We start from the raw sequence: 26,976 nt of genomic DNA on the forward strand, positions 1-26,976 counted from the left end.
TGCTGTACCAGAGGGGAGGAAATGCAATTAAAATAAAAATGACACACTAACTGGTATTTCTGAAGGCAGTTTTTGGAATGTAAATTGTGACCTCAATGTAGACCATAAATACAAAATTCATATGTGCTCTGCTTCCTGCATATAATTACCTATCACAAGGTTCATAGTTTAAAAGAAATTCTTTATGAAACAAGAAATGGAATCATAGCACACTCTGGCTTAATGCCCTTCAGGATACATAAAGCAAAGATATGTTTTCTAATTTTAAAGAGAAATAAAAACATGTGGAACATATGCACTTTTGATGCTCTACTCCTATCAGAATATTTTTGCTTTTTTTAAAATTTTCTTTCCTGAATGCTTCCTTTTCCTCATGCATTCAGGGAAGGACATCAACTTCCCTGAGATAGATAGTGATGTGAGCAATCTGCCTGATCTTTCAGATTCTTTTTCACCTTATTCCCTGGGTGTCAGATCTCCTTCTTTCCCTTCCTCCAGCCTTCCCTGTTCCCCTCTGTTTAGACATATGAGTTAGGTAGAACATATAGCAAATAAATCATTTTTATCCTCTGGAATCCAGATCCTGTATGGAGTTTATTTTTATTTCTTAATCTTCATCTTTTTTTATACCTATGGGATGTATTAGTAGCCTCTGACCCCCAATACTGTCTGTGCAGTTGGTTTGGGTAATTTAATCTTAGAAAACATGGACTCACTGGCCCTTCCCAAGGGTCACCTCCTATGGCCCCTGACATGCCAACCTATTCAGCTCCAACAGTGTTCTCTCTGCAGTATACAGAAGTGTAGAAACCACCTCCATGGACACATTGTCATGCCCTTTCTGTATAGAGAATCAGCAATATTTAAACTGTGCAGAAGTCTTACATGGGTCTTGTGCACCAGGATGAATGTCACCCATTGTGATTTGAGAACTCTCTAAATTCAAGGCCCATATTCCCCTCTGTTTAGACATGTGGTTAAGTTGATCAGCAATGGCTGTCATTCACATGTAGCAAATAAAACATTTTTTTTCCTCAAGACTCAAGGTTCTGTATGGAGTTTTTCTTCATATTTTTCTACTCTAAAACTTTCCAAGAAACCTTTAATCACTTATGGGCAAATGCCAGAAATGTCCATATCTATCTTAGTCAGTGGATAAGCTTATTCTTTCTTCATTATCTTATTTCCTCTTGATGGACTTGTCGTTGTCTGAGAATCTTAATAGTGTACTTAGTGGGATGATCTGACTGGTTCTTACAGCTGCACATATGAACTTTTATTTTGAAAGTAGGGAGTGTGATTCAAAAACATCTTCAAGTCATCACTGCTTGCTTTCAAATGCTTTCTCAATATTCTGTCATATCTGGCTATCTAAATGGGCATTTCTGTCTGGTTATATAAACATGGGGGGAAATTACATTTTCCAAATATATATTTTTCTCTGTATTTTTGGCTTTAAAAATGTAATTTTAATATTGTCCCTAATGATGGAAATAACAATATGGTTTATGCTTTTATGAATATATTCAATTAAACAATTAGTTAATGCACTTATGTCAGTGAGCCCCAAGATCAGAGCAAATCACAAACTAGTATTTAGGAGAAGAGTATGGAACATCTGGGATTAATTTGCAAAGACAGCATCTTACAAAGATGGCAGATGTCGGGTAGCACTGCTGCCAGTAGTGTGACCATTTTGCCGATTGATTGTTGTGCAGAGAGGGTAAAAAGGTTAGAGCATGTTAAAAATCTGTCAATGCAAAGTGCATTTTCACTTTTTTTTTCAATTTGATGATCATATACACTGGGAAATGGAAAAAAAAAAACCTACTCAGTTATTCCATCCTTTCCCTTTCCCACTGCAGAATTGTTCCATACTGTGTTTTTGCCAGTGCTTTGTGCATTCTAGTTTAAAATAACTGAAATTTTGGAGCTTCATTCACTTTTCTTTGAAGACAGTTTCACAGTCTAAGGTCCAGATTCCCTTTCAACATCATATGACTAATTCCTATTGAATTCAATATGGATTGCTTGTATCTGCAAGTGGTAGAAGGGAATCACATCACTAGGAACTGTTTTTTCTATTACACTTTGGACTCTACAAGAAAATTCCTTTCTCTTCTTGGGGTCTACACTCTTCAGATGCTGTAATTGTAGATGGTTACCATATCATCTCCCTAGGGTATATCTACATGGGGATAAAAACCCTGTGGTTTGGCCATGGTTGTCCTGGGTCAGCTGGCTTGGGTTTGGGATATGGGGCTAAAAAGTGCTGTGTAGATGTTTGGGTTTGGGCTAGAGCCTGAGCCCTGGGATCCTTCACCTTTGCAGGGCCCCAGCGCTTGGGCTCCAGTCCAGGCCTGAATGAGCCCTGCGAGCCTGAGTTAGCTGACCCAAGCCATCTGTGGGATTTTTATTCCTGTGTAGGCCTACCCTTAGTTATCATTCAGCCAAGGAAGGTACACATCTTTCTTCATTCTGATCTGCCTTTCTAAGCCTTAAGGAACTCAATTGCCCCCTCAGTACATTGCACGGCTTTTCTCTAAATTCTCTACAATATGTCAGCAATGGTGATCAATATAGGGCATCTATTGTTATTATTATTTATTGCTATTTATCATTAACTTAATATATAATATAAAGTGTTACATTAATGTATGTGCATTGCCACTCTTAGATCTCATTACTTTCAGTTACCCCAATGATATTCTTGCTCCGATTTGTCCATAAGTATCAGCTCTTTGGAGCTGGAGTCGTCATCTTGTCCTCTGTTGGTGCAGTGCTGTGACCAGTGAGACAGCAGTATGAATGGTAAATAATAATAAATCATAGTTTATTGGCATGCATTCAAACAATCTCAGAACATCTGTTCGTTACTATTCATAGTTTTCATTTGTAGATTTTTATCCTAAAGGGTGTTTCCCTATCTCCCAATGCCAAACAAAATCATGTTACTTACTACTTATTGAGAAAGTAAATCTTTCTTCTTCATTTTCCCTTCTATTTGAATGATTTATTTTAGAGAACTACTACAGAGTTTTGTTCTATAGAACAATCCTGTCTGCATCTCAACTTCTTCTTTTATGTTGAAATATTAGATACAAGTCCTTTCTTTTCACAAGCTCCCAAGGAAAGATCTGCTTCTTCAGATCTTCTGCTTAGTTATCTCCCTCCTCAAACTTTTACTTGGATTACGCACATTTGATATTAATCAGTCCACAATACAGGCATCTGACATCTAAGACCATTACCATTAATTTCCATTTAAGTCTTTCAAATACCCAGACAGAGGGATAAACCAATCCTGGACTTCTCAGGTGAGGCTGCATAATACTGTATTTCTTTGGGGTAGAACCCTTATATTACTTTTCAACTGTGTGTGAATGTTGCAAAGTTTCTTATACTTGGTTTACTTCTGTTTGAATGGGATATTAGTAAAGCAAAACATACATCATTCAGTGAATGCAATCATGTCTGGAAGTCTCCATGTGTTGTGGAGTGATCCCAGGCTCCCCAGCCATGTAGGTATCAGTTGAAACACCTCCCTTATCCTTCCCTAGGGAGGAAACCTGGGATCTATTTATGCATTCTTTGTAGTTGATAAAAAGATTACAAATGGCTGGTTAACATTTTGAGATTATTCTTTACTACTGATTGGCATGGTCAGTTTTAAAACATTACAACAAATGAGGACATACTTTAAAAATATATTTTCTTTAGTGCTCAGAGCTTCTAGGGAAGTTAGATATTTAAACCCAAGGGTCAGGCAATTGGTTCCAGTCTAGAGAATCAGACTGGAGAAATTCTCAGGGGCTTTTGTTATGGAACAAAAAGAGAGCTGAACCTTTAGTGAAAATGTAGGACTTCATTGCATGGAGGTGTGTGTGTGTGTGTGTGTGTGTGGATAATAATAGAGGGGTACCTCAATCACTATTGTGCAATAATTTTAATGAAGAAAATATGATCTGCGCTCCTCAGCAAGGATTTAACAGCAGAGTGCTGTACTGAGATCCAACATTATTAACACTTCATTACAAAACTATACTAAAGCACAGAGCACACTAAGTATCGCACATAATTAAAAACTAGACTAGTGGTGTCAAATGGATTTCTTATTGTGCTTATTTGTTTACTTAAAAGTTTATAAAATAAAACCAGTAACTTGCAATGGGGTTTCAGCTACTCATAGAATATGAATATTAAATAAATAATTGTTAATCCTAATGGCAAACCGTTTTCACTTAAAAATTATATTCCAAATCCATATATGGCAGATGGAGTAGTTTCACATGAGTAACTAACCATTTGTCAGTAATGCTTTGGAGCTTTTCAATCTCAAGCTTTTCCCAATAAATTTGCTAAATATTTTGGCCCCTCTTGTCAGTCAATCAGAACTAGGATTTTCTAATAAAATGGAATCAGCAAAAACTCTCAAATCATCAGACTTGTGCAGTTGATAAGGAATTTACTAATCTTTGCCTTGTAATTGCTGACCTTTCCAATTCTCCTCATGAGTCTTTCAGGGCAATATTGCCTCAGAGAGAAACATGCACATTGCAGAAGCTACTACTGTCTAATCTCTATGCATTGACCATGTTGGCAAGTAATCTCTTTCTCCATCCCAAATCTAAATGATATCAAACAAATTGCTTCTGTTGCATTTTTTTCTTCTTCACCTCACAGTGTGGCTCTTGCATTTGTTGACCACCTCCTTTCAGGCCTAGATAAAGGGCATGCCACAGGCACGAATTTACTTAACCCACAACCATAGTGTCCATTTTTCCTCTAAACTCAAACTCTGTCATCATACAGTTTCTTTGTCCTGATTCTCTGCCTGTCTCCTGCATGGCTTTCAAATGAGTTTATTATTATTGCAGTGCTTGTTGCCAGAACCCCTTCTTCTGTCTCTTGGAGTGCCTCCCACGGTCATTGCCAACTTCGGAGACCCTTGTTGTCAATTTTTACATTAATGACATTCCCAGCATACCTGAAACCTGAAATATTTATGTTTGCAGATGACAGTGTTCCTCTGTTTGCTGCTAATGTCTCCTTTCTCCTTTTGAAAAGGCATATGTGATCAAGTAGCTTAATAATATGCAGTACCTCTCTCATCTCTGCCCTTCTCTCGACAGAAATGTGCTTATACTTTTTTCCTGCTAGAAAATTCATTATCCTTTCACACAGCACAAACTTTACAGTTCTAGAAAAGTAGCTTATCTGCCACTTTAACAAGCTACAAATGACTTACATCCCAAGAGGTGGTCCCTTCAGGTCAGGGTTGAGTACATTGGCAGGGCAGTGTTGGGGGAAGCCTGCACAGCTTCTAAACTTTGCTGCACATCTATGATGGGGAGAGGACTGCAGCTTCCAGGACTGTTTTTAAAAAAGAAAAAAAGCAGGAGGAGAGAACCCAGTATCTTTCCTGAGGGCTCAATTCATTTGAAGAAATTAAATAAATAACTCTAGTGGAACATTCTGATTACTTCAAAGGAACAGAGTTGTAATCTATTTAAAATATGAAGTACCTTAGTTTACCTGGTTTAATCCAAATGTTAATTTTGGGAATGCTGTGAGTAGGCAGGTAAAAAGGGAGGGAAATGCTGAGGAAAATGAAATTTTGGGAATTTTCCTTTCAATAAGAGATCAATTTTCTTCTAGTGTTGAAAAGTGTACTTTGTTGGTGTAAAAGAAAGAAAGGAATCAGTCAAATTAGTGGACAAAACTGCATCCATTAAAAATGAAACAGAGGACAGGATGGCTCAGGTGGATAATAATTTATCTCTAAATCATGAATTAAAATATAATCCCAGTTGGTAGAAACCAGCTGCTCTGTACATCAATATGTTCACCTCCAACACTTGGTTTCAGCACAGAAATCTAACTGGAAGTTAGTGCAGCGTTAATTCCTCCAAAGTCCCTTTCATGGCTGTGACTGAGTAGCTGCAAGGGGACTCAAAAATGGTATTAAGGCCAATGCAGTCAGAGAAAGTTAGTATGTAAAGTCATGCTGCAGCGGGATGGGAACTCCTGTCTCTGTGTGTCTGAGGGACCCTGGAAGATTTGTGGAATAGGCAGGGAATGAGCTCCCAAACTCATCCCATGAGAGGTGGTGATGTGCTGAAAAATGTCAATGAAATTATAGTTTTCAGTCCCATCTGGCCTTCTGCAGGGGTCTGTAACGTTCCTTAAGAAGGTACACAAAATCAGCTCAGCAAAGCAGTTTCTGTGAAGCTATACCTGGCTACACTCAAAATGGAAGATGCAACCTTAGACCTGCATGTGGGCTTTCACTCCATGAGTCTGTAATAAATGTCAGGTTTCAGAGTAGCAGCCGTGTTTGTCTGTATTCACAAAAAGAAAAGGAGTGCTTGTGGTACCTTAGAGACTAACAAATTTATTTGAGCATAAGCTTTCGTGAGCTACAGCTGTAGCTTATGCTCAAATTTGTTAGTCTCTAAGGTGCCACAAATACTCCTTTTCTTTTTGTAATAAATGTGATATTACTGGAGAAAGGGGGAGGCCTTATTGTGACTCCACAGTACCCCTTCGCCAGTGACCACAGCAGACTAGAAGGGAGTCTGTTTCCATTTTACTGTATGTACATAAAATGTCAATGCCCATGGCAAAGGATCACCTGTATATAAACAAGGGAAGTAAATCCATACTCCTCCTTCTGAACCATTCAGTACTATTGATGACCAAATAAACATGCCCCATCTTCAGGAAACTGCAGGTTCAAATGAAAATGCCCTGAAAGGGTTCTGGTTCTTCTTAGACTGAAGACAGACAGTATCCCAACTGTTCCTCTACTGCCAAAGCCCTCACTTATGGTGGAATCCCACAGGGCTCAGTCCTCTCCCGCAGGTTATCCAGTGTCTATATGAAGTCACTAGGAGAGCCAGTCAGACAACAGGACTGCAATGCCAAAAGTATGCAGATGACATCTGTGACAGATCTGGCAATCCCGTGCAATGTCCTGGACAAACCTTACTGAATTAAGTTTAAGTATTCTAGGACTTAAAAACGCAAACGTTTTTGTATTCTTGTGGGATTGTATGTAACGTCTCTTAGGAGGAGACATGACTAATGTAAACCTTGGGAAGTATTAGGCACTTCAAAAAACCAGTCTGCCAGACAAGAAAAAGTTTTTAATTGAGTGGGATTCCCAGGAAATACTTGGGAGAAGGGGAAATGCAAATTTCCACCTCTGGACCCAACCTTTTGAAGCTATGGCCAAAGGAGAAACCTACTGTCTTCTGATTACCTGTTTTCAGGGTCCTATGGTCAAAGGCCCACCTGAATAAAGAAGTGACTAACAGATTCACGGGAATGCTTGTGCTGAGCAAAAACTGATATGAACGTATAACCAAAGGAAAACTCCTGGATGGGGTTTGAAGGACTGACTCCTACCAGAGCTCTGTGGTAACTTATAACTGTTTATAGCTTCTCAAGAGGAAGCAAAGCAGGTCTGCTTAGGCAATCCAATTTGCTGGTGAATTCACAGAATAGGCAGGAAGCTGTGCAGCCTGGAAAAACCTCCGGTCAGGAGGAAGAGGGAGGTGGGTCTCCGCCCAAGAGAAGTGACAGCTGGGGAACCAGGAGCCTAAAAGTGGTGCCTATGCTACCCCACCAGGGGGAAATACGGTGCAGTTGTCCAGAAGTCTGACAACATCCAACACTGCATCTCCTTTACTTCAAACATAAACAGCATCACCTCCCCACATTCTCACTGCCTAGCGGACCTCCGCACCTGGGTGAAGTGCAGCTAGCTGAAGCTGAACCCAATTCTTTCTAGCCTGATGTAGACGCAGGTAATACTGGTAGGAAAACAGACCATTCTTAAGAACATGAGTCCTCTCTAACATCCCCACTGCTGAGTGCATCTGTTCTTAGATTAAGCCTGCCCTCATCCTTGGGGGTCCTTTTCAGCTTTTCAAGGCTATTGGACACTCAGCTAGCCATAGAGCAAAACCCATACATTTCCATCTGTGGCAATCCAGAAGATTACACCTTATCCAGTTAGACACAGATCTGGCCACAGAGGTCAATGTGGTTATGATACTGAGATGAGTTCGAGAATCTAATCAGAAATTAAGCTGAACACCCTGAAAATGTTCCAACTAATACCAAACACAGCATCCCCTCTTTTTACCAATACAGGTCATTGTGAACCCATCATGTGGGATACTGTCAACTTCAGTCATGGATAGACAGGCAGACTCTTACATGTCCTAGCTAGACCCATTAGGACTGAAATCTTGAATTTGATCCAGATTCAGGTAGGAAATTAATTAAGCATGTACAGTACTTGAAATTTAGACAAAGGTTTCTAAGTATCAAAGGAGTGAAGTTCTGGAACAGCTTTCCAAAGGGAGTGGGGCAGTGTGAGGGACTGGGGGTGGGTGTGTGCGATGGAACCTAACTGGCTTCACAACTGAGCTTGATAAATTTATGGAGGGGATGGTATGATGATACTGCCTACAATAGTATGTAGCCCATTGGCTACTGATAGCAGCAAATATTTCCAATGGTGGTGATGGGACACCGGATGGGGAGAGCTCTGAGTTACTATGGAGAAATCTTTCCAAGGTGTCTGGCTGGTGAGTCTTGCCCACATGCTCAGGGTCTAACTGATCGCCATATTTGGGGTTGGGAAAGAATTTTCCCCTGGGTCAGATTGGCAGAGACCCTGGGGGTTTTTCACCTTCCTCTGCAGCATGGAGCATTGGTCACTTGCATGTTTAAACTAGTGTAAATGGTGAATTCTCTGTAACTTGAAGACTTTAAAGCATGATTTGAGGACTTCAGTAACTCAGCCAGAGGTTAGGAGTCTATTACAGGAGTGGATGGGTGAGGTTCTGTGGCCAGCACTGTTCAGGAGGCCAAACTAGATGATCATGATGGTTCCTTCTGACCATAAAGTCTATGAGTCACTGATCTTTCCTGTTCAAAAGGCAGGCTTCTGCTCATTGCACAAGGTGTGACCCTCACCTTTAGCCCCAGATAGAGTGAGTTGCATCAATCCAGTCTGGATGTCAAGGTTCACAATGACTAGTTTCTCATCAGGATTGGAGTACCACCATCTCCACTGAGAAAGAGATGGAATTTCTGCTGATATCTAAATTTATAGGAGATATAAGTGTAACATGACTGTGTGCTACTTGATATTTGGCAGGCAGATGTCCCTAACAGATCAGTGTCCTTGCTAATTCCATGCCAGAGTAACATCCTCGATTGCAATTGCTAAAGACGGTGTGAGGGTGAAATTAAAAAAAAAAAATCTAAGGATGAAGTAGCAGAGAAGCCCTCAGTTCTTTTCAGCCTATTGTACTTAGTGTGACAGGAAAGTCAGTCTTTGACACATAAATAAGCAAAGAAACATAGAAAAAGAACAGTTCAACCACATAAAAACGCAATATGCAATCTATAAAAATAATCCTGTCAGAAAATGGTTAGCGCTACATAAAACGTGTACTGTAATATCCTACTCATGTACACTGCCTGAAGCGACACCATGTGGTGCTGCTCCCATCAGATATCCCAAACTAAGAAAAGTTAAGTCTTGCTCGTACTTGGATAAGAACCTCTAAGGAACAGCTAGGAGCTGCAGGAAAGGGCAAAGCAATTCAACTGACAACATTCTGGATATAACTGTATCACTCATGCACCAGTGTTTCAACATAGGTCCAAAGGGCACTGCACAGATGGAGACGTCTTTTGGATGAGATGTAAAAATCACACCCTAATCATTTGTGGTGATTTAAATTTCCCAGGACATTTTTTAATTTAGTTGGCTTTTTAAAATTTGTTTGCCCTGGTATCCTGCCCAAATTCTAACTCAAGTAATTACAATCTACCATTCTAAATTCCCCTTGAAGTTTCAATTGGATATGATAGAGTTCTGCACTTTGTTTTGTAAACAGTGGCATACCGTTGTATGAGCTGGTAAGCACGTGATGCATTTCAGAAGGCATTCCGGTGGTGGATATAGAGTATGTTTTAAAAATCACTATGGGATATGAAATAGCATTGTGCATTCCTCTTGTCTGGATACCTACAGCATCTTTTGATCATAGTGAATTTTTTTGCTAGAAAAATAGCAAAAAAAACCCCTGTTTGCTTTGAATTAGTTTTGACCTCTGCTACGTGGAGAATTTATAATATTTGTGCTAAGCCATACTGAAGCTTCGGTTTACCTGAGGCTGTCAAAGACTAAGCACATTGGTTTATTACGTGCACTCTCCTAACCCAATCAAGCTGATAAATATAGTCTTCAAACAATAACAATAAATCAGAATGCATTTGGGCTAAGATATAGCTTTGTTTTGTTCCATCAGGTATTTGTGCAATCACAAAGTTTGAATGTACAGTTGCTCATACAAGTACTGTTCAAAATGAAGGTCTGCATTGCCTTGAAATAGCTGACAGGCTGCGGTGATGAAAAAAAGTATGCTTAGGTCCAGTGTTGCTGATTTAGCAGCATGAAATAATAAATAAAAACATTTCCATAAAGAAAGGGTGCAATGATAGGCACAGCAAGTAAGAAAGGGGAAAACTCAAAAATTCTGCTCCCTGTGGATCCTATAAAAATCAATTGCTGCTTTCGCCAGCCCGACGGCTCTGCAGATAGTGAAACCCCAGATTCAAAATGAGCTGTGGGAGAGCAGGGCTTGCAAATACAACAGAGGAAATACATTTGGTCCCTTGAAGTCATTCATGAACAACCCTTACTGGTCAATATATTGTGCTGTATCGGCCATTTAAAACATACACAGTAAGGGGGGCAATTTGTAATGGCTTAGTGATCCCGTACTTTTTCATGGGACTGTCATGCTATGCTCCAGAACTTAACCATTCATTTAAAAATATAAAAGATTTTCTGCTGCTTTTCATATTGTGCAGTAATTTATACATATGCAAGGTGAGTACAGAGTGGGTGTAAAACACAGCCTTTCAGGTTTGTTAACATTTTATACCTACTTTGCACAGGTGTAAATAACTGTATCAGGTAAACGTCAGCAGAGAATCCAACCCTGAGCCCTGGTCTACACTAGGACTTTAGGTCGAATTTAGCAGCATTAAATCGATGTAAACCTGCACCCATCCACACGATGAAGCCCTTTATTTCGACTTAAAGGGCTCTTAAAATCGATTTCCTTACTCCACCCCTGACAAGGAGATTAGCGCTTAAATCGGCCTTGCCGGGTCGAATTTGGGGTACTGTGGACACAATTCGACGGTATTGGCCTCCGGGAGCTATCCCAGAGTGCTCCATTTTGACCGCTCTGGACAGCACTCTCAACTCAGATGCACTGGCCAGGTAGACAGGAAAAGAACCGCGAACATTTGAATCTCATTTCCTGTTTGGCCAGCGTGGCAAGCTGCAGGTGACCATGCAGAGCTCATCAGCAGAGGTGACCATGATGGAGTCTCAGAATCGCAAAAGAGCTCCAGCATGGACCGAACGGGAGGTACGGGATCTGATCGCTGTATGGGGAGAGGAATCCGTGCTATCAGAACTCCGTTCCAGTTTTCGAAATGCCAAAACCTTTGTCAAGATCTCCCAGGGCATGAAGGACAGAGGCCATAACAGGGACCCGAAGCAGTGCCGCGTGAAACTGAAGGAGCTGAGGCAAGCCTACCAGAAAACCAGAGAGGCGAACGGCCGCTCCGGGTCAGAGCCCCAAACATGCCGCTTCTATGATGAGCTGCATGCCATTTTAGGGGGTTCAGCCACCACTACCCCAGCCGTGTTGTTTGACTCCTTCAATGGAGATGGAGGCAATACGGAAGCAGGTTTTGGGGACGAAGAAGATGATGATGAGGAGGAGGTTGTAGATAGCTCACAGCAAGCAAGCGGAGAAACCGGTTTTCCCGACAGCCAGGAACTGTTTCTCACCCTGGACCTGGAGCCAGTACCCCCTGAACCCACCCAAGGCTGCCTCCTGGACCCAGCAGGCGGAGAAGGGACCTCCGGTGAGTGTACCTTTTAAAATACTATACATGGTTTAAAAGCAAGCATGTGAAAGGATTACTCTGCCCTGGCATTCGCGGCTCTCCTGGATATACTCCCAAAGCCTTTGCAAAAGTTTTCTGGGGAGGGCAGACTTATTGCGTCCTTCATGGTAGGACACTATACCACTCCAGGCCAGTAACACGTACTCGGGAATCATTGTACAACAAAGCATTGCAGTGTATGTTTGCTGGCGTTCAAGCAACATCCGTTCATGTGTTAACCTCAGGAGAGTGAGATATAATCCATGGTCACCTGGTTGAAATAGGGTGCTTTTCTTCAGGGGACACTCAGAGGAGCCCATTCCTGCTGGGCTGTTTGCCTGCGGCTGAACAGAAATGTTCCCCGTTGTTAGCCACAGGGAGGGGGGAGGGTTGAGGGGGTAGCCACGCGGTGGGGGGAGGCAAAATGCGACCTTGTAACGAAAGCACATGTGCTATGTATGTAATGTTAACAGCAAGGTTTACCCTGAAAGAGTGTAGCCAGTGTTTTATAAAATGTGTCTTTTTAAATACCGCTGTCCCTTTTCTTTTCTCCACCAGCTGCATGTGTTTCAATGATCACAGGATCTTCTCCTTCCCAGAGGCTAGTGAAGATTAGAAAGAAAAAAAAACGCACTCGAGATGAAATGTTCTCCGAGCTCATGCTGTCCTCCCACACTGACAGAGCACAGACGAATGCGTGGAGGCAAATAATGTCAGACTGCAGGAAAGCACAAAATGACCAGGAGGAGAGGTGGCGGGCTGAAGAGAGTAAGTGGCGGGCTGAAGAGAGTGAGTGGCGGGCTGAAGAGAGGGCTGAAGCTCGAATGTGGCGACAGCGTGATGAGAGGAGGCAGGATTCAATGCTGAGGCTGCTGGAGGACCAAACCAGTATGCTCCAGTGTATGGTTGAGCTGCAGCAAAGGCAGCTGGAGCACAGACTGCCACTACAGCCCCTGTGTAACCAACCGTCCTCCTCCCCAAGTTCCATAGCCTCCACACCCAGACGCCCAAGAACGCGGTGGGGTGGCCACCGGCCAACCAGCCACTCCACCACAGAGGATTGCCCCAAAAAAAGAAGGCTGTCATTCAATAAATTTTAAAGTTGTAAACTTTTAAAGTGCTGTGTGGCATTTTCCTTCCCTCCTCCACCACCCCTCCTGGGCTACCTTGGTAGTCATCCCCCTATTTGTGTGATGAATGAATAAAGAATGCATGAATGTGAAGCAACAATGACTTTATTGCCTCTGCAAGAGGTGATCAAAGGGAGGAGGGGAGGGTGGTTAGCTTACAAGGAAGTAGAGTGAACCAAGGGGCGGGGGGTTTCATCAAGGAGAAACAAACAGAACTTTCACACCGTAGCCTGGCCAGTCATGAAACTGGTTTTCAAAGCCTCTCTGATGCGTACCGCACCCTCCTGTGCTCTTCTAACCGCCCTGGTGTCTGGCTGCGCATAACCAGCAGCCAGGCGATTTGCCTCAACCTCCCACCCCGCCATAAAGTCTCCCCCTTACTCTCACAGATATTGTGGAGCACACAGCAAGCAGTAATAACAGTGGGAATATTGGTTTCGCTGAGGTCTAACCGAGTCAGTAAACTGCGCCAGCGCGCCTTTAAACGTCCAAATGCACATTCTACCACCATTCTGCACTTGCTCAGCCTGTAGTTGAACAGCTCCTGACTGCTGTCCAGGCTGCCTGTGTACGGCTTCATGAGCCATGGCATTAAGGGGTAGGCTGGGTCCCCAAGGATACATATAGGCATTTCAACATCACCAACAGTTATTTTCTGGTCTGGGAATAAAGTCCCTTCTTGAAGCTTTTGAAACAGACCAGAGTTCCTGAAGATGCGAGCGTCATGTACCTTTCCCGGCCATCCCACGTTGATGTTGGTGAAACGTCCCTTGTGATCCACCAGAGCTTGCCGCACTATTGAAAAGTACCCCTTGCGGTTTATGTACTCGCCGGCTTGGTGCTCCGGTGCCAAGATAGGGATATGGGTTCCGTCTATGGCCCCACCACAGTTAGGGAATCCCATTGCAGCAAAGCCATCCACTATGACCTGCACATTTCCCAAGGTCACTACCCTTGATATCAGCAGATCTTTGATTGCGTGGGCTACTTGCATCACAGCAGCCCCCACAGTAGATTTGCCCACTCCAAATTGATTCCCAACTGACCGGTAGCTGTCTGGCGTTGCAAGCTTCCACAGGGCTATCGCCACTCGTTTCTCAACTGTGAGGGCTGCTCTCATCTTGGTATTCATGCGCTTCAGGGCAGGGGAAAGCAAGTCACAAAGTTCCATGAAAGTGCCCTTACGCATGCGAAAGTTTCGCAGCCACTGGGAATCGTCCCAGACCTGCAACACTATGCGGTCCCACCAGTCTGTGCTTGTTTCCCGAGCCCAGAATCGGCGTTCCACAGCATGAACCTGCCCCATTAGCACCATTATGCATGCATTGGCAGGGCCCATGCTTTCAGAGAAATCTGTGTCCATGTCCTGATCACTCACGTGACCGCGCTGACGTCGCCTCCTCGCCCGGTAGCGCTTTGCCAGGTTCTGGTGCTGCATATACTGCTGGATAATGCGTGTGGTGTTTAATGTGCTCCTAATTGCCAAAGTGAGCTGAGCGGACTCCATGCTTGCCTTGGTATGGCGTCCGCACAGAAAAAAGGCGCGGAATGATTGTCTGCCGTTGCTCTGACGGAGGGAGGGGCGACTGACGACACGGCTTACAGGGTTGGCTTCAGGAGGCTAAAATCCACAAAGGGGGTGGCTTTACATCAAGGAGTAGTTCAGGCAGGACTTCACGGAGGGTTCCAATAAGAAATGGTGCACCTAAGTTATTGTTCTTATTGGAACAAGGAGGTTAGCCTGGCCTCTGATTGATACATGGCTAGATCTACCTCGCAGCACCTTCTCTGTGAGTGACTGCAGTGTGACCTAGAGGAATGAGTCCCCTAGACAGGGGAGGAGGCAAATGAGTACAAAACAAATCTGGTCTATTTCTTGTTTTGATCCACTCCATCTATCTTTTACATCTTTGGCTGGCAGCAGACGGTGCAGAAGGACTGCAAGCCATCCACATCTCATGGCTGCTCGGCAGAAGATGGCACAGTACGACTGCTAGCCATCCTCATCTCTTGCCTGCCTGGCAGAAGATGGCACAGTACGATTGCTAGCCATCGTCATCTCTTGCCTGCCCGGCAGAAGATGGTACAATACGATTGCTAGCCATCATCATCTCTTGCCTGCCCGGCAGAAGATGGTACAATATGACTGCTAGCAATCCGTATTGCCTGCCTGCTCACCATTAGACGGTTCAATACGACTGACTGCAGGACTAAAGAGAATGCCAGCACCCAGGAGACATACGGTGACGGTTACCTGAGCGGGCTCCATGCTTGTGGTGGTATGGCGTCCGCACAGGTAACTCAGGAAAAAAGGCGCGAAACAATTGTCTGCCCTTGCCTTCACGGAGGGAGGGAGGGAACGGGGGCCGGACAATATGTACCCAGAACCACCCGCAACAATGTTTTAGCCCAATCAGAGTGCTCCATTGGGCTGCTCTGGACAGCACTCTCAACTCAGATGCACGATTGTTTGCCGTTGCTCTGACGCAGGGAGGGGCGACTGAGGACACGGCTTACAGGGTTGACTTCACGGAGGGTTCCAATAAGAAATGGTGCACCTAAGTTATTGTTCTTATTGGAACAAGGAGGTTAGCCTGGCCTCTGATTGATACATGGCTAGATCTACCTCGCTGCACCTTCTCTGTGAGTGACTGCAGTGTGACCTAGAGGAATGATTCCCCTAGACAGGGGAGGAGGCAAATGAGTACAAACAAATCTGGTCTATTTCTTGTTTTGATCCACTCCATCTATCTTTTACATCTTTGGCTGGCAGCAGACGGTGCAGAAGGACATATTGCCTGCCTGCTCACCATAAGACGGTTCAATAGGACTGACTGCCGGACTAAAAAAAATGACCTGATCAAGTCACTAAAAATTTAGTCCCTGCGCCCATGTCTGCCCAGGCGCTCCTGATCGACCTCACACAGGCGACCAGGAGTACCTCGGACATGACGAGGACGGCTACCAGTCGTATTGTACCGTCTGCTGCCACAAGGCAATGGGTTGCTGCTACTGTGTAGCAATGCCGTGCCGCGTCTGCCAGCACCCAGGAGACATACGGTGACGGTTACCTGAGCGGGCTCCATGCTTGCGGTGGTATGGCGTCCGCACAGGTAACTCAGGAAAAAAGGCGTGAAACAATTGTCTGCCCTTGCTTTCACGGAGGGAGGGAGGGAAGGGGGGGACTGACGATATGTACCCAGAACCACCCGCGACAATGTTTCAGCCCCATCAGGCATTGGGATCTCAACCCAGAATTCCAATGGGCAGCGGAGACTGCGGGAACTGTGGGATAGCTACCCACAGTGCAACGCTCCAGAAGTCGACTCTAGCCTCGGTACTGTGGAAGCACTCCGCCGAGTTAATGCACTTAATGCACTTCTGTGGGGACACACACACTCGAATATATAAAACCGATTTCTAAAAAACCGACTTCTATAAATTCGACCTTATTCCGTAGTGTAGACATACCCTGAGCCTCTGGTCATTATCTTTGCAAAGCTAAATCTTGAATATATGAGCATAACGGATGCAGCAATGTCTGCCCAAGTCTACAGGTAGCCAACAACAATAACTGCGAGGGGTGTAAACTGACCTATCCCTTTCAAATGGTCATTAATGCTTAAGCCGGTGTGCTGTGAGATTTAAATACAGCAGATATAAATGGCCAAAGCTTCATTGACCTAACCCAGAGCAGCATTTAAAATTCAAGCCATGTTCCTTAGTGGCAGCTGGTCACGTGACATTGTATGTGCACCTGGATTTGATGGGCATTAATCTTATCAGGAGAAAGGCTTGGAGAAGCACTCTAGGAAAGGATGGTAGTTTAGGGAGAGGGTTATTTCTGGAATCTTATAATTTCACTTCTCCTAACAACAGGGCTTATAACTTTTACAGGAACTCAATGTTATTCTGTTCATCCCTGTGGGACAGGAGACTTTTAAGGCTGTATAATATAGGGAATTTTAGAAAATTTTAAACACTTTTCCACTCTGGGCTACCACAGGACATTTGCAAGGCATCATTCCTGTATAAATTGTTCAAATAGCAGGTTTATTGACTGGATCAGAGCATATGTTTATATTTTTCCCTGTTGCTTTCCCACAGAACAACTTCATGTGCAGATGCAATCCCAGTTGCAAAACATGTGGTCAGATTTTTTTCTGAGACTCATTTTTAAACTGTGTTTGTGCCAGGAGTATGGCGATGGGTTTTTAGACACTTGTCTCTGCAATCTGAAGCAATATCCACTCCATATAAAATGTACCCTTTCCAGTGCAAATAACCTTGAAATTCTGGCCTTGAAGTTGTGAAGGCAACATTAGCACCAGATGAATCCACTGAAAGAGAAAGTACATGCTTATAGCAAGAGCCAGAACAAACTCACCAGATGTTTCAGTCCAGTTTAACATGGGTTAGTCTTTGTCTCTGTTTGAATATACTCTGTAAGCATTCTAAAGAAGCACCCCCATGTTGCTGAAAATTATTTCCTTACTGCTTCCTTCTGAGAGATGAACATATGTAAATTGTTTATGAAAGCTCAACTCCTACAACATTTATCTACTTTCCTTGAGGTACCTGATTTACCAAAATCTCCATTTAAGGGCTAGGAACTGGGTGTCTCAGGGGACTGGTAATGAGATACAGAGAAGAGTTCTGTAAAAGTTCAAAACAAAAGCACAAACCATGTGAATCTCACCTAGTTTCATGCCTTGTGGGAAAGAACCACTTATATGTCTGCATAGGAGTCAGACACAGTTTGTGGTATTGCATGGTTCTGATATGAAATCAGATGAAACACAGGGGTGTCAACTAAATTTTTCTTTGAGAATCTGATTGTGTTGAACCCAAAACTCAAACTGTAACTCACAATTATGAGGATTAACATAAAAAATGCTTGCATGAACCTCTGAAACAAAACAGCAAATTTCCACACAGCTCTAATAGACAGACAAGGGGGCGAATACTGCTCCCTAGTCTACAGGGCAAATACTCTATGGGACAAATACTGCTCCTTTGCAGTAGTTGACAGGGGAGTTTCTGCTAACCTGATGCAGTTCTGCTTCAAAAGGTGAAGCAAGTTTCCATGTGGTCATGCAAAGGGTGTGTAACCCTAGGCAGTGCAGAGCCAATTCCACAGGGACCAAAATACAATGGGTAGAGCCAGAGTGGGCTGTGGAAAGGATAGATGAGTGTGACCGCATCCATTGCTACATGTGTTCTACTGTCCTCCCTTCCTGCAAAGAATATGCATTTGCGGGCTGCAAGAACTTCTGTAGAGGGGTTCTGTAGCCCGATGAGAGATTTCTCTACCCTGTGTTCCTTGCTTTGCACAGACAAGTAACCAGGCTGCTGCACTGGATTTGGACTTTAGTCACCAACCCAGGTGGGTAGAACAAAAAGTTTTGAACTATCTAGTTGTTTAGCATGACTTAAGTGAAATAAATAAATTGTCCTCTTCCTGCTAACAGGCCACCACCATCGCCAGTTGGTACCTTTTTGTTTTCAGTCTCTCAGAAAGGCCAAGCACTGACTGGGCATGGTCACTGAATTACTCTTTAATCCACTAGAGATGGTCACTTGCTGTAAGGGTTGAGGTATATTGTTGCGATGATACGGGGAAGGTTGTAGTTCTTCTATCGATTCGTATCTCTTCTGTGGCTAAAGAGGGGATTTCAAGGATATAAGTAAAGCACTGTCACCAGCACTGAATTCGCTTGTAAAAGCGGGAGGGGATATTTGTCTATTAGGGAGAAATATCAAGTTGAACATGCATTCCTTGGATGGGAGCAATTTGAAGGAAAGCCCCATAAAATAATGTCTGTTCACAGGAGAGACCCGACAGTGCTGCAGACTAGACATAGCACCACTGGAAGTAATGCTCACACTTGGCTTTCAGACAGACACCTGCTCTGAAAATCCATGACTCAATGGATCATCGTTCATTAACCCACACATTATTTTCTAATATTGTCATATTTTATTATTCTGAAATTTGGACAGTTCCCTGGAGTAAGGATCATCCTCCAAAAATGCACTTTGCATTCTATGGGGAGTGAAGGGGAAGTTGGAGGAAAATATAGATTTGCGGTGTTTTTTTGTTTTTGTTTTTTTACATTATTGACATTAAAAGTCTGGCAATCTGGACATGTCAACACTGATTTTGATGTTTATTCTTGATATGCAGCTATGCTGTGAAGACTGACCTGAGTAAATCAAAAATCTCTTGGAATTTTTGTTTTCATACAACTCTTAAGATAAGCGTTAGGGCTTTTGGAAACCTATATCTTTAATCCAGACTCTTCCACTTTTTCGTTTCAGGGAACTGAACTTCATCATTTGATTACTGATTCCCTTCACCTTCTATGATGGGTAAGCAAAGTAACCTCAAAAATTATTGTGGCTTCATGTCTGAAAGGATTTGGCCTTTAATTTTCAGGATAGTACTGTTCCAGAATTCCCTTCAGTCTTTGGTAGGGCAGATCCTCAATCTCCAGTGACTGTAAATCCTTGCAGAAGTCAATCAAGGAATTTCATTCAACATTCAGAGGGAAACTCCTCTCTAGATCACTGAGACTTCCTTGGGTGAGTGACCTTCCTTTGGATCTTTGCCAAAGTTGCTGTAAACTACAGCACCAACCTTGTTCTGGTGTTTTTGGTTAAACTAAGGACCAAGAATTATTTTCATCATGGCTTGCACCTTTTTACATTTTAGGCCAAATAAATGTGAAGTTTGAAGATAAGAAGGTGGACAGTTTTGGTAGTTTTCTTCTGCTGAAGAAGTTCACGTCTAGTCTCAGCTAAGATTAAGCATACCGTACGCTGAATCTCAAAAATAGAAATCCTCTACAGGTGCTAAACTTCAGAGGGTGATGCCTAATTCTTTCTTTGAGAAAAACCATCAGTTTACTGACAGGAGAAACTTCACTACAACTTCTAATTTAAAAAAACAGATCTGTGTAATTTCTCAGGTTGTCTTCAGCAGTGAATTACTGTGTCAGTGTGTTTCAACATCTGTGATAACTTTAGACGCCTAGTCAGAAGTTTGCCATGTTGATAGAAAACTCCCAAGACAAACAAGGCAAGTAATCAGAAAGTTCTTTAATTTTTAAATAACAAGACCCCCATTATAAAAGCAAACTATGGTGCTTCTAGAATCAATCATTTTGGGTTGGAAATCGACCAACTAGGAATTTTTTTTAAAGACTTAACTGCATAATATAAAATAAAGAATTTCTTTTGAAGGAAGAAAGTGGTTCAATAAGATCTCTTACTAAAAAAGAGTGAGGCAAAAGAGAAAAATAATAAGGGTAATAGAGAAAGAAAAGAGTGTGCTATGTTTGTAATTCTTACAGGTGGGAAACTAAACATTCCCCTGATGGCAGCAGGATCCTATTTAGGCACTGATCAGTTTTTTCCTTGATGGCTGCTTTTAGCATTCTGTCACACCTACTTTCTTTTTATTCCTTTCTAGGGGAAATTATATATTCCTATAGTAGGAGAATTAAATTCTCCCTCTTTGAAACTTCAGCTTTTACTAGACAAGATTATGGCAACTGTCTTTTTGATCAGTCTTTTAAAAGATATCCAGAAGAGTATGTGTTCTTGCTCAAAGGAAGGCTTCAGCTTGTATTGTATCCAATTGTATCCTGTAAGCTTTTTCCTTCCTTGTTTTCTCATTCTTGTTTCTTTTCAGACTGTTTCTGTATCCTTGAGAGCTACTCAGCAACGTTAGACTAGCTAATAAGAATTTGGAGGGGTGAAGAACAACTTAGCAAACACCTTTGCAGAGCAGATCATTGTTTCTGACTGTGTGTTACTTGGAGGTCAAACAAACAGATTTGTTTAAAATGATATTATATTGACTTTTAATACAACAGTGAAGTGAGACATCAAAATATCCAGATGACTAAATACAAATACCAATAATGTCATGTATCAAAAATGACTCTAATAATGAGAAATTCCACTGCACCTCCCTCACAAGATATCTGGAAAGGGGGGAAAAGGTGTTATAATCAAACAGCATTATGTAATTCTCATTAGTGTTTTTTACTAGGGCCACTGCCATAACGAGGCAGCCGTAATGGGTCTGGAATTAGTGTGGGGCCCAAGAAGAAACAAAAATGAATGCTGAGCAATTCAATCAAAATTAATCTAGGACGTATAAATTTGCTCTTGAAGTACCCTGCGAAGCTAAGAATTTCTTTGGGTTTCAAATGCATTTATGGCATGTAGAAATTAACCCTCTGTCTCTCTTAGGGGAACTGTAACACCAAGGTTCTGCTGTGCTTAATGGCCCTCTTTCATTTCCCTTGTATAACCATGTGGGCCCATGCTCCTTTGAGAAACTGGTTCAGATTCAGCACCTGAGGGAGGTTGAATTTGTGCAGGTTATAGGGAAACAAAAACAAACTTCTTGTAGGACAAGCTGCAGTAATTAAAAAAGAAAAAACAACATAGCTCAACCTCTGCCCTCATCAGTTCAGGCCAATTTGTAAATAAAACTAATAGAAAGAGAACATGTCTCTTGAGACATACAGGAAGAAAGGAAAGATATTAAGTTTTGAAATTACAAGATAATACAGCGAAATCAAAGTACCATAAACTCTCATGTAATCATTGCAGAATGACTGTTACAGAATCGTTACTGCAAAAGTAGGCAGAAACTGTTGAGGGACGTCAGAAAAGTTACAAATTCATTGCAGTTTCAAGCTCATAATATGTAGATAGTTGTCCAAATACTTCAGTCTGTTTATAATATTGTTTCTAATAGTGAATCCTCAGGAGCCACCTGAAGGTCCACATCTGAGGCTTTCTGCTTTCTCTGATCATTAAGAGGGAGATTTCCAGAGGCACAAATAGGTGTTAAGGGCCAGGCGCTCAAACAGATTTGGGCATTGTAACAGTGCATCACACTGCCTAATTGCTAGGCTGCTAAAAAATAACAGATACAATAGTGAGATGCTCAAAGCCTGACGTAGCTGTGTAGGCTCCCATGGAATGAATGGGGAGAGATCAGTGCCTTACAAAGCGGTACTCAAAAGAAAAATAGAGGAGGTTCGATTGGTCAGATGCACATCAATAGATAGGGCCTAGCTTCCACTGATTTCAATGGAAGGTAGGAGTATATACCTGTAAGGGTCTGTTCAAGGCAGCCCAAGAGACTCATAACAGCAGCCTTGAAGCTGGCATGCACAAATAGCCTTCCCCCTCAGAACAGTAGACCCACTGAGGAGATCTAAGGAGCTTCTTATGGTGAAAGCACAAGGACATGTACAGAACCTTCTAAAAAGTGCTATCTTCAAACATGAAATCATAAGGACACAGACTAAGAAGATACCCATGTCTCTCAAAATCACTATTCCACTTGATTGTGAAGAGCTACACAGTACAGCACACACCCAGGACAGCTACTCTAGAACTCAGAGTTTAAGGCCAGAAGGGACACCAATCTGACCTATATATCCCAGTCCACCAACAGCACACAAAACTCATCAACCAAAATTAGACTGAAGTATTACAGCCCACAGGAAACTAGAGTGTTACATGTGACAGAGAATAGGTAGACCAGGGCACACCAGTGCCCGGGGCCCCAGCAATGGAAGGGAAATGATTAAGTGAGATATAACCAGATAATCCTGGCAAATGACCTGCGCGCGCGCACACACAGCAGAGGAAGGTAACCCTCCTCCCCCCGCCCAAAGTCACTGCCAATCTAACCTGGAGGAAAATTCCATCCTGACCCCACATATGGTGACCAGTTAGACCCTGAGCATGTGAACAAGAACCAGCCAGTCAAGTACCTGAGAGAATGCTATGTGCCACCTCAGAGCTCCGTCCGATCCTGCCCCGTGTCCCATCTCCAGCTGTGGCCATTCCTGATGCTTCAGAGAAAGGAGATTGGGGGAAAAAAAAAACAAGAAGAAAACCAGAATACTCTGGTGAGTGGGGGATATTCTATCCTGATCCCTGCAGGTGCTCATCTGGAAGCCTGAAGCATGAGCTTTTAGGAGCATAAACATAAACCTGAAGTGAGCTCTAGGGCTGTTCAGCCCTGTGCCCAACCCTCAAGCGACTCCATCATACAATCAGACTTGTAAATTTGTCTAGCTTTCTCTTTAAATTATTTAAATTGGTTGCCCCCACAGCTCCTATTGGGAGGCTGTTTCAGAACCTCACCCCTCTGATGGTTAGAGACCTTCTAATTTCCAACCTGAATGTGTTCATAGCTAGTTTAGACCCTTTTGTTCTTGTGTCAGCATTGTCCTTTAGTTTAAATAGCTCTTCACCCTTCCTGGTATTTACCCCCCTAATGTGTTTATAAAGAGAAATCAAACCTCCACTCAGACTTCTTTTTGCTAGATTAAACAAGCCAAGCTCTGCCAGTGTCCTCTCATAAGATAGGTCTTCCATCCCCCTGATCATCTTAGTAGCTATTCTCTGCACAAATAGGCAATACACTCTACACATGGTAAGTTTAAAAATCCTTCCAAACACCAGAGGAGCATGTGATCTCAGACACATAGAGGAGGATGGAGCAAACAAGAAAAGGGTGAGGAGAATGGGGGGAAATGAATTGCAGTGTTACAGACACACACATAAATGTCCTATCCCTTTTCCACAGGTTCAGCGACCTGGCAGACCCCAGCCAAGGCACATCCTAGCAGAAGTCACAATCATCTTCCAGAAATGTCCTGCACCTATGGCAGCAGGGGAATCATCGATCTACACATTAGAGCTGTTCAAGAGAACAGATGAAGGTGTGCTGTCTCCTATCATAGGAAACAGGGCTGCTGTATCCCTGGACTTAGCTACCTCCTTAAAGGACATGATGATCCAAATGTATGCCCTAAGACAGGCACAGCCCCCCCCCCCGCCCCCCCACAACTGGCCTAGTGAGGAAACCCCAGTGCTCCATTGGGGCCACACACAGGAGAGCAATAAGTGAGCAAGAACATGGGGGGACACAGATCTGTACTAGGAAGTGGAGTCCCCTCACATCCTGACACCCCTCCTCCCAGAGAACAATTCTTTGTTTATTAACTCCTGGGTTTGGGGGCTTTGTTTTGGGCATAGGCCATAGCAGTCGTGTTCGGGCAGGGGCCCTTCTGTGATCCACATGGTTCCGGATGATGTTCACACTTACTCATTAATACCCAACAGTCATTAATTCACAATGAGCTCATCTGTCATTAGTGCAAATTAGTGACATTCTACTATATAATTGGCCCTTCGAATAACATTTGAAGTTAAACAATGACAATGCACTTTAGGAAGCATATAAAAAAAATATGGGAAAGCAACAGGCCCTGATTAATGCTTAGGTGTTTTACTGAATAGGGATAGACTTAAAGTTAAATATGAGGTTAAATTCCTTGCTGATTTGAGGCCTTAGCCAATATTATATCCCCTATGGTTCAGGGAGAGTGTCTGCCATTTGTGAACCAGGCTCACAGTTTAGGAGGCTTGTTAAACCCGAGACTGGTACTGGATTTCAAGTAGCAGCAGTAGCTGAGAGTACTTTTCCATCCCTTCCCGGTAAAGCAAATGCAATTTTTTCTTTCAGATGCTGACATTGCTGCTGTTGCTCATGGGCTTGTCATTTCGACATGAGATTGCTGTAATGCTTGGCATGTGACACCACCTGAAAACAAAAGCTGGTGTAGAATGGCTGCTTGTAGAGCCTTGTCCAAATGCATTGAAGATAATGAGAGTATTTCCATTAACTTCAGTGAGCTTTAGATCAGGGCCTTTAAGCAGAGCTTCTGTGGTAAGCACATAACAATAGTGTTCCAGGATCTATATTGACTACCTGCTGGTTTAAGGTGTTGGTTGACCGTGCATGCCATGAGATCAATACACAGCATTCAGTAAGCAACCACTCTGCTGAAGAGACTGCGATGGAATCTTATCTTCTTCAAGCTATGAGCTCAAGGGTGGACAACTGGATGAAGGTGAGAGATAGGTAAATGCTAAAACATTAATGCATATGCTGGAAAAAATAACATCACTATAATATGCCTTTAAGAATTATAATTTAATCAATATGTCATCAGTATATATATGTATGTATAGTTATGCTTTGTCCAGTGCAAGTTTGTTATTTTTTAAAGTCAACTTTATTGGAAGTCATATGCAGTTAAAGGATAAAAGGATGCTAGATGGAAAGTCTTATTGAGAATATTAAGGTGTGTAGATCTGCACTTTTAAATTTTTTACCATCTAAATCGCAGTGGAATTCAAGTCTTTGATGCCTGTTAGATCCACTTTTTATGAGACAGAATTTTTAATATTAGAAGTTGGATAGTACTAAAGTAACTTCTGAATCCCAGTTGTTTAAGAAAAAAATGAGGAATTCAGTAATAAAAAACACTGATTCTTCTCACATAGAATTTCTAGACCTTGAGCTAGATTCTTAACACACACACACACACACACACACACACACACACACACACACACACACACAGAGAGTTTAGGGCCAACTTCTGTCCTGTTGTAGTTCCTTTCAGTCCTTCCACCCTCCCTCCCACCCCCACTTTGTTTTTCAATAATCAGTAATGGCATTTCTAAGGTCATCAAAATTATTATCAGCTTACTTCAAATTTTACAGGAAAAAATGGTGTTTTTGTTACTCAAAACCATCTGTGCCCAGTTCATGGCAAAGGCAAATTTCGTAACATTGCCAGTTTGAACTGGATGGGTGTCACTGAACAAAGACCTTGGCCCTATTTAATTTCACTAATGATGAGTTAATACAAGTTGGTTTTATGTGTAGCAAGTACACATTTAAATCCAAATGGTTTAACACAGAATTCTATAAAGTTAAAATTCTGACCTTTTTCAAATCTCTCCTCAAGACTATCTTCGAAGTAATATCCATGGGAAAGGGGAAACTGATTACACCTAAGATGATACTGGAACTTAGGATCTTTTATGCATTTGATTATGTCCTGTAATTAAAAATAAAACAAAACAAACAAGCATAAAATGCATCTTTTAAATATTTCAGAACCATCAGACTATGCACATTGATAGTCTATGGGACCAGTGATTTCCCATTCCTCTTGCCCTTGTTCTTCCTCCCCAGTTCTATCCTTTTGGGTTTTATCAGCCACTTGTTGCATTAAATTAGGCCCTAACTATGCAAATGCTTACTCAAGTGAGTAAATTTATGCATGTAAGCAGTCCCATTGAACTTTAGAGACAGCTGTCACTGTTACAGAAGTAGCTGCAACTTTATCCCCTTTCTGGTGTTTCTGAGTGTGCCCCATCAGGCTTCATGCCTTTACCTCCCTGGGGTGTAATTCTGCAATTTCCCCACTCCTAGACCAGGCTCTGGTTTACAGTACCAATGATGTATCAACCATCCTGACCCAGCCCATCTGAGTGCAGTTTTTCCCTTTGTGAGCCTGCAACCTGTGGTGAATAGAGTTCTCAGACAGCCTGCTTAAAAGAGAGGATTGTTTCATTTTAACAATAGGAACAAAGTACAACATAAGAAAAAAAAAGGATTTTAAAACAATAGTCTATATGCATATCTGTCTTATCTAAAGGCTTTCCATCCGCCTGCAGAAGCCTAGGGAAGCCTAACTTCTTCAGATATCTCTGATAGGTGTCCGTGTGTGTCAGGTTGAACAGCATCTCATCAACAATTGTGCCCCTCCCCAACCCCCCAAGAGAAAGTAACTTCTAATCCAGCCTGAGTGTTGTATTTTTTCAGTTCCTGGGCTTTTAGGCCCTGCTGTCCATAGCCAATTTGGAAGGGCTCAGTGGAGGTTGAAACAGTTTCTTCAGGGACAACGATTCACCCATTGTCCTGCAACAGCCCCTAGTGTTTGCTGAG

General features: G+C 42.5%; 1 protein-coding gene across 1 annotated transcript in view; it reads left to right on the forward strand.

Annotated features, from left to right (window-relative positions):
• The first annotated feature begins 11,234 nt into the window (after positions 1-11,234).
• LOC141980898 (uncharacterized) overlaps positions 11,235-26,976 on the forward strand; it is a 33,474-nt gene continuing 17,732 nt past the window's right edge. Inside the window, exons 1-2 of the mRNA XM_074942665.1 lie at positions 11,235-11,976; positions 12,556-12,847. Coding sequence (XP_074798766.1) covers positions 11,394-11,976; positions 12,556-12,847 — 875 coding nt within the window. The 5' untranslated portion in view covers positions 11,235-11,393. The remainder of the gene's footprint in view (positions 11,977-12,555; positions 12,848-26,976) is intronic.

This window comes from Natator depressus, chromosome 1 (assembly GCF_965152275.1).
Source record: "Natator depressus isolate rNatDep1 chromosome 1, rNatDep2.hap1, whole genome shotgun sequence".
In the NCBI taxonomy this organism is placed as follows: Eukaryota; Metazoa; Chordata; order Testudines; family Cheloniidae; genus Natator; species Natator depressus.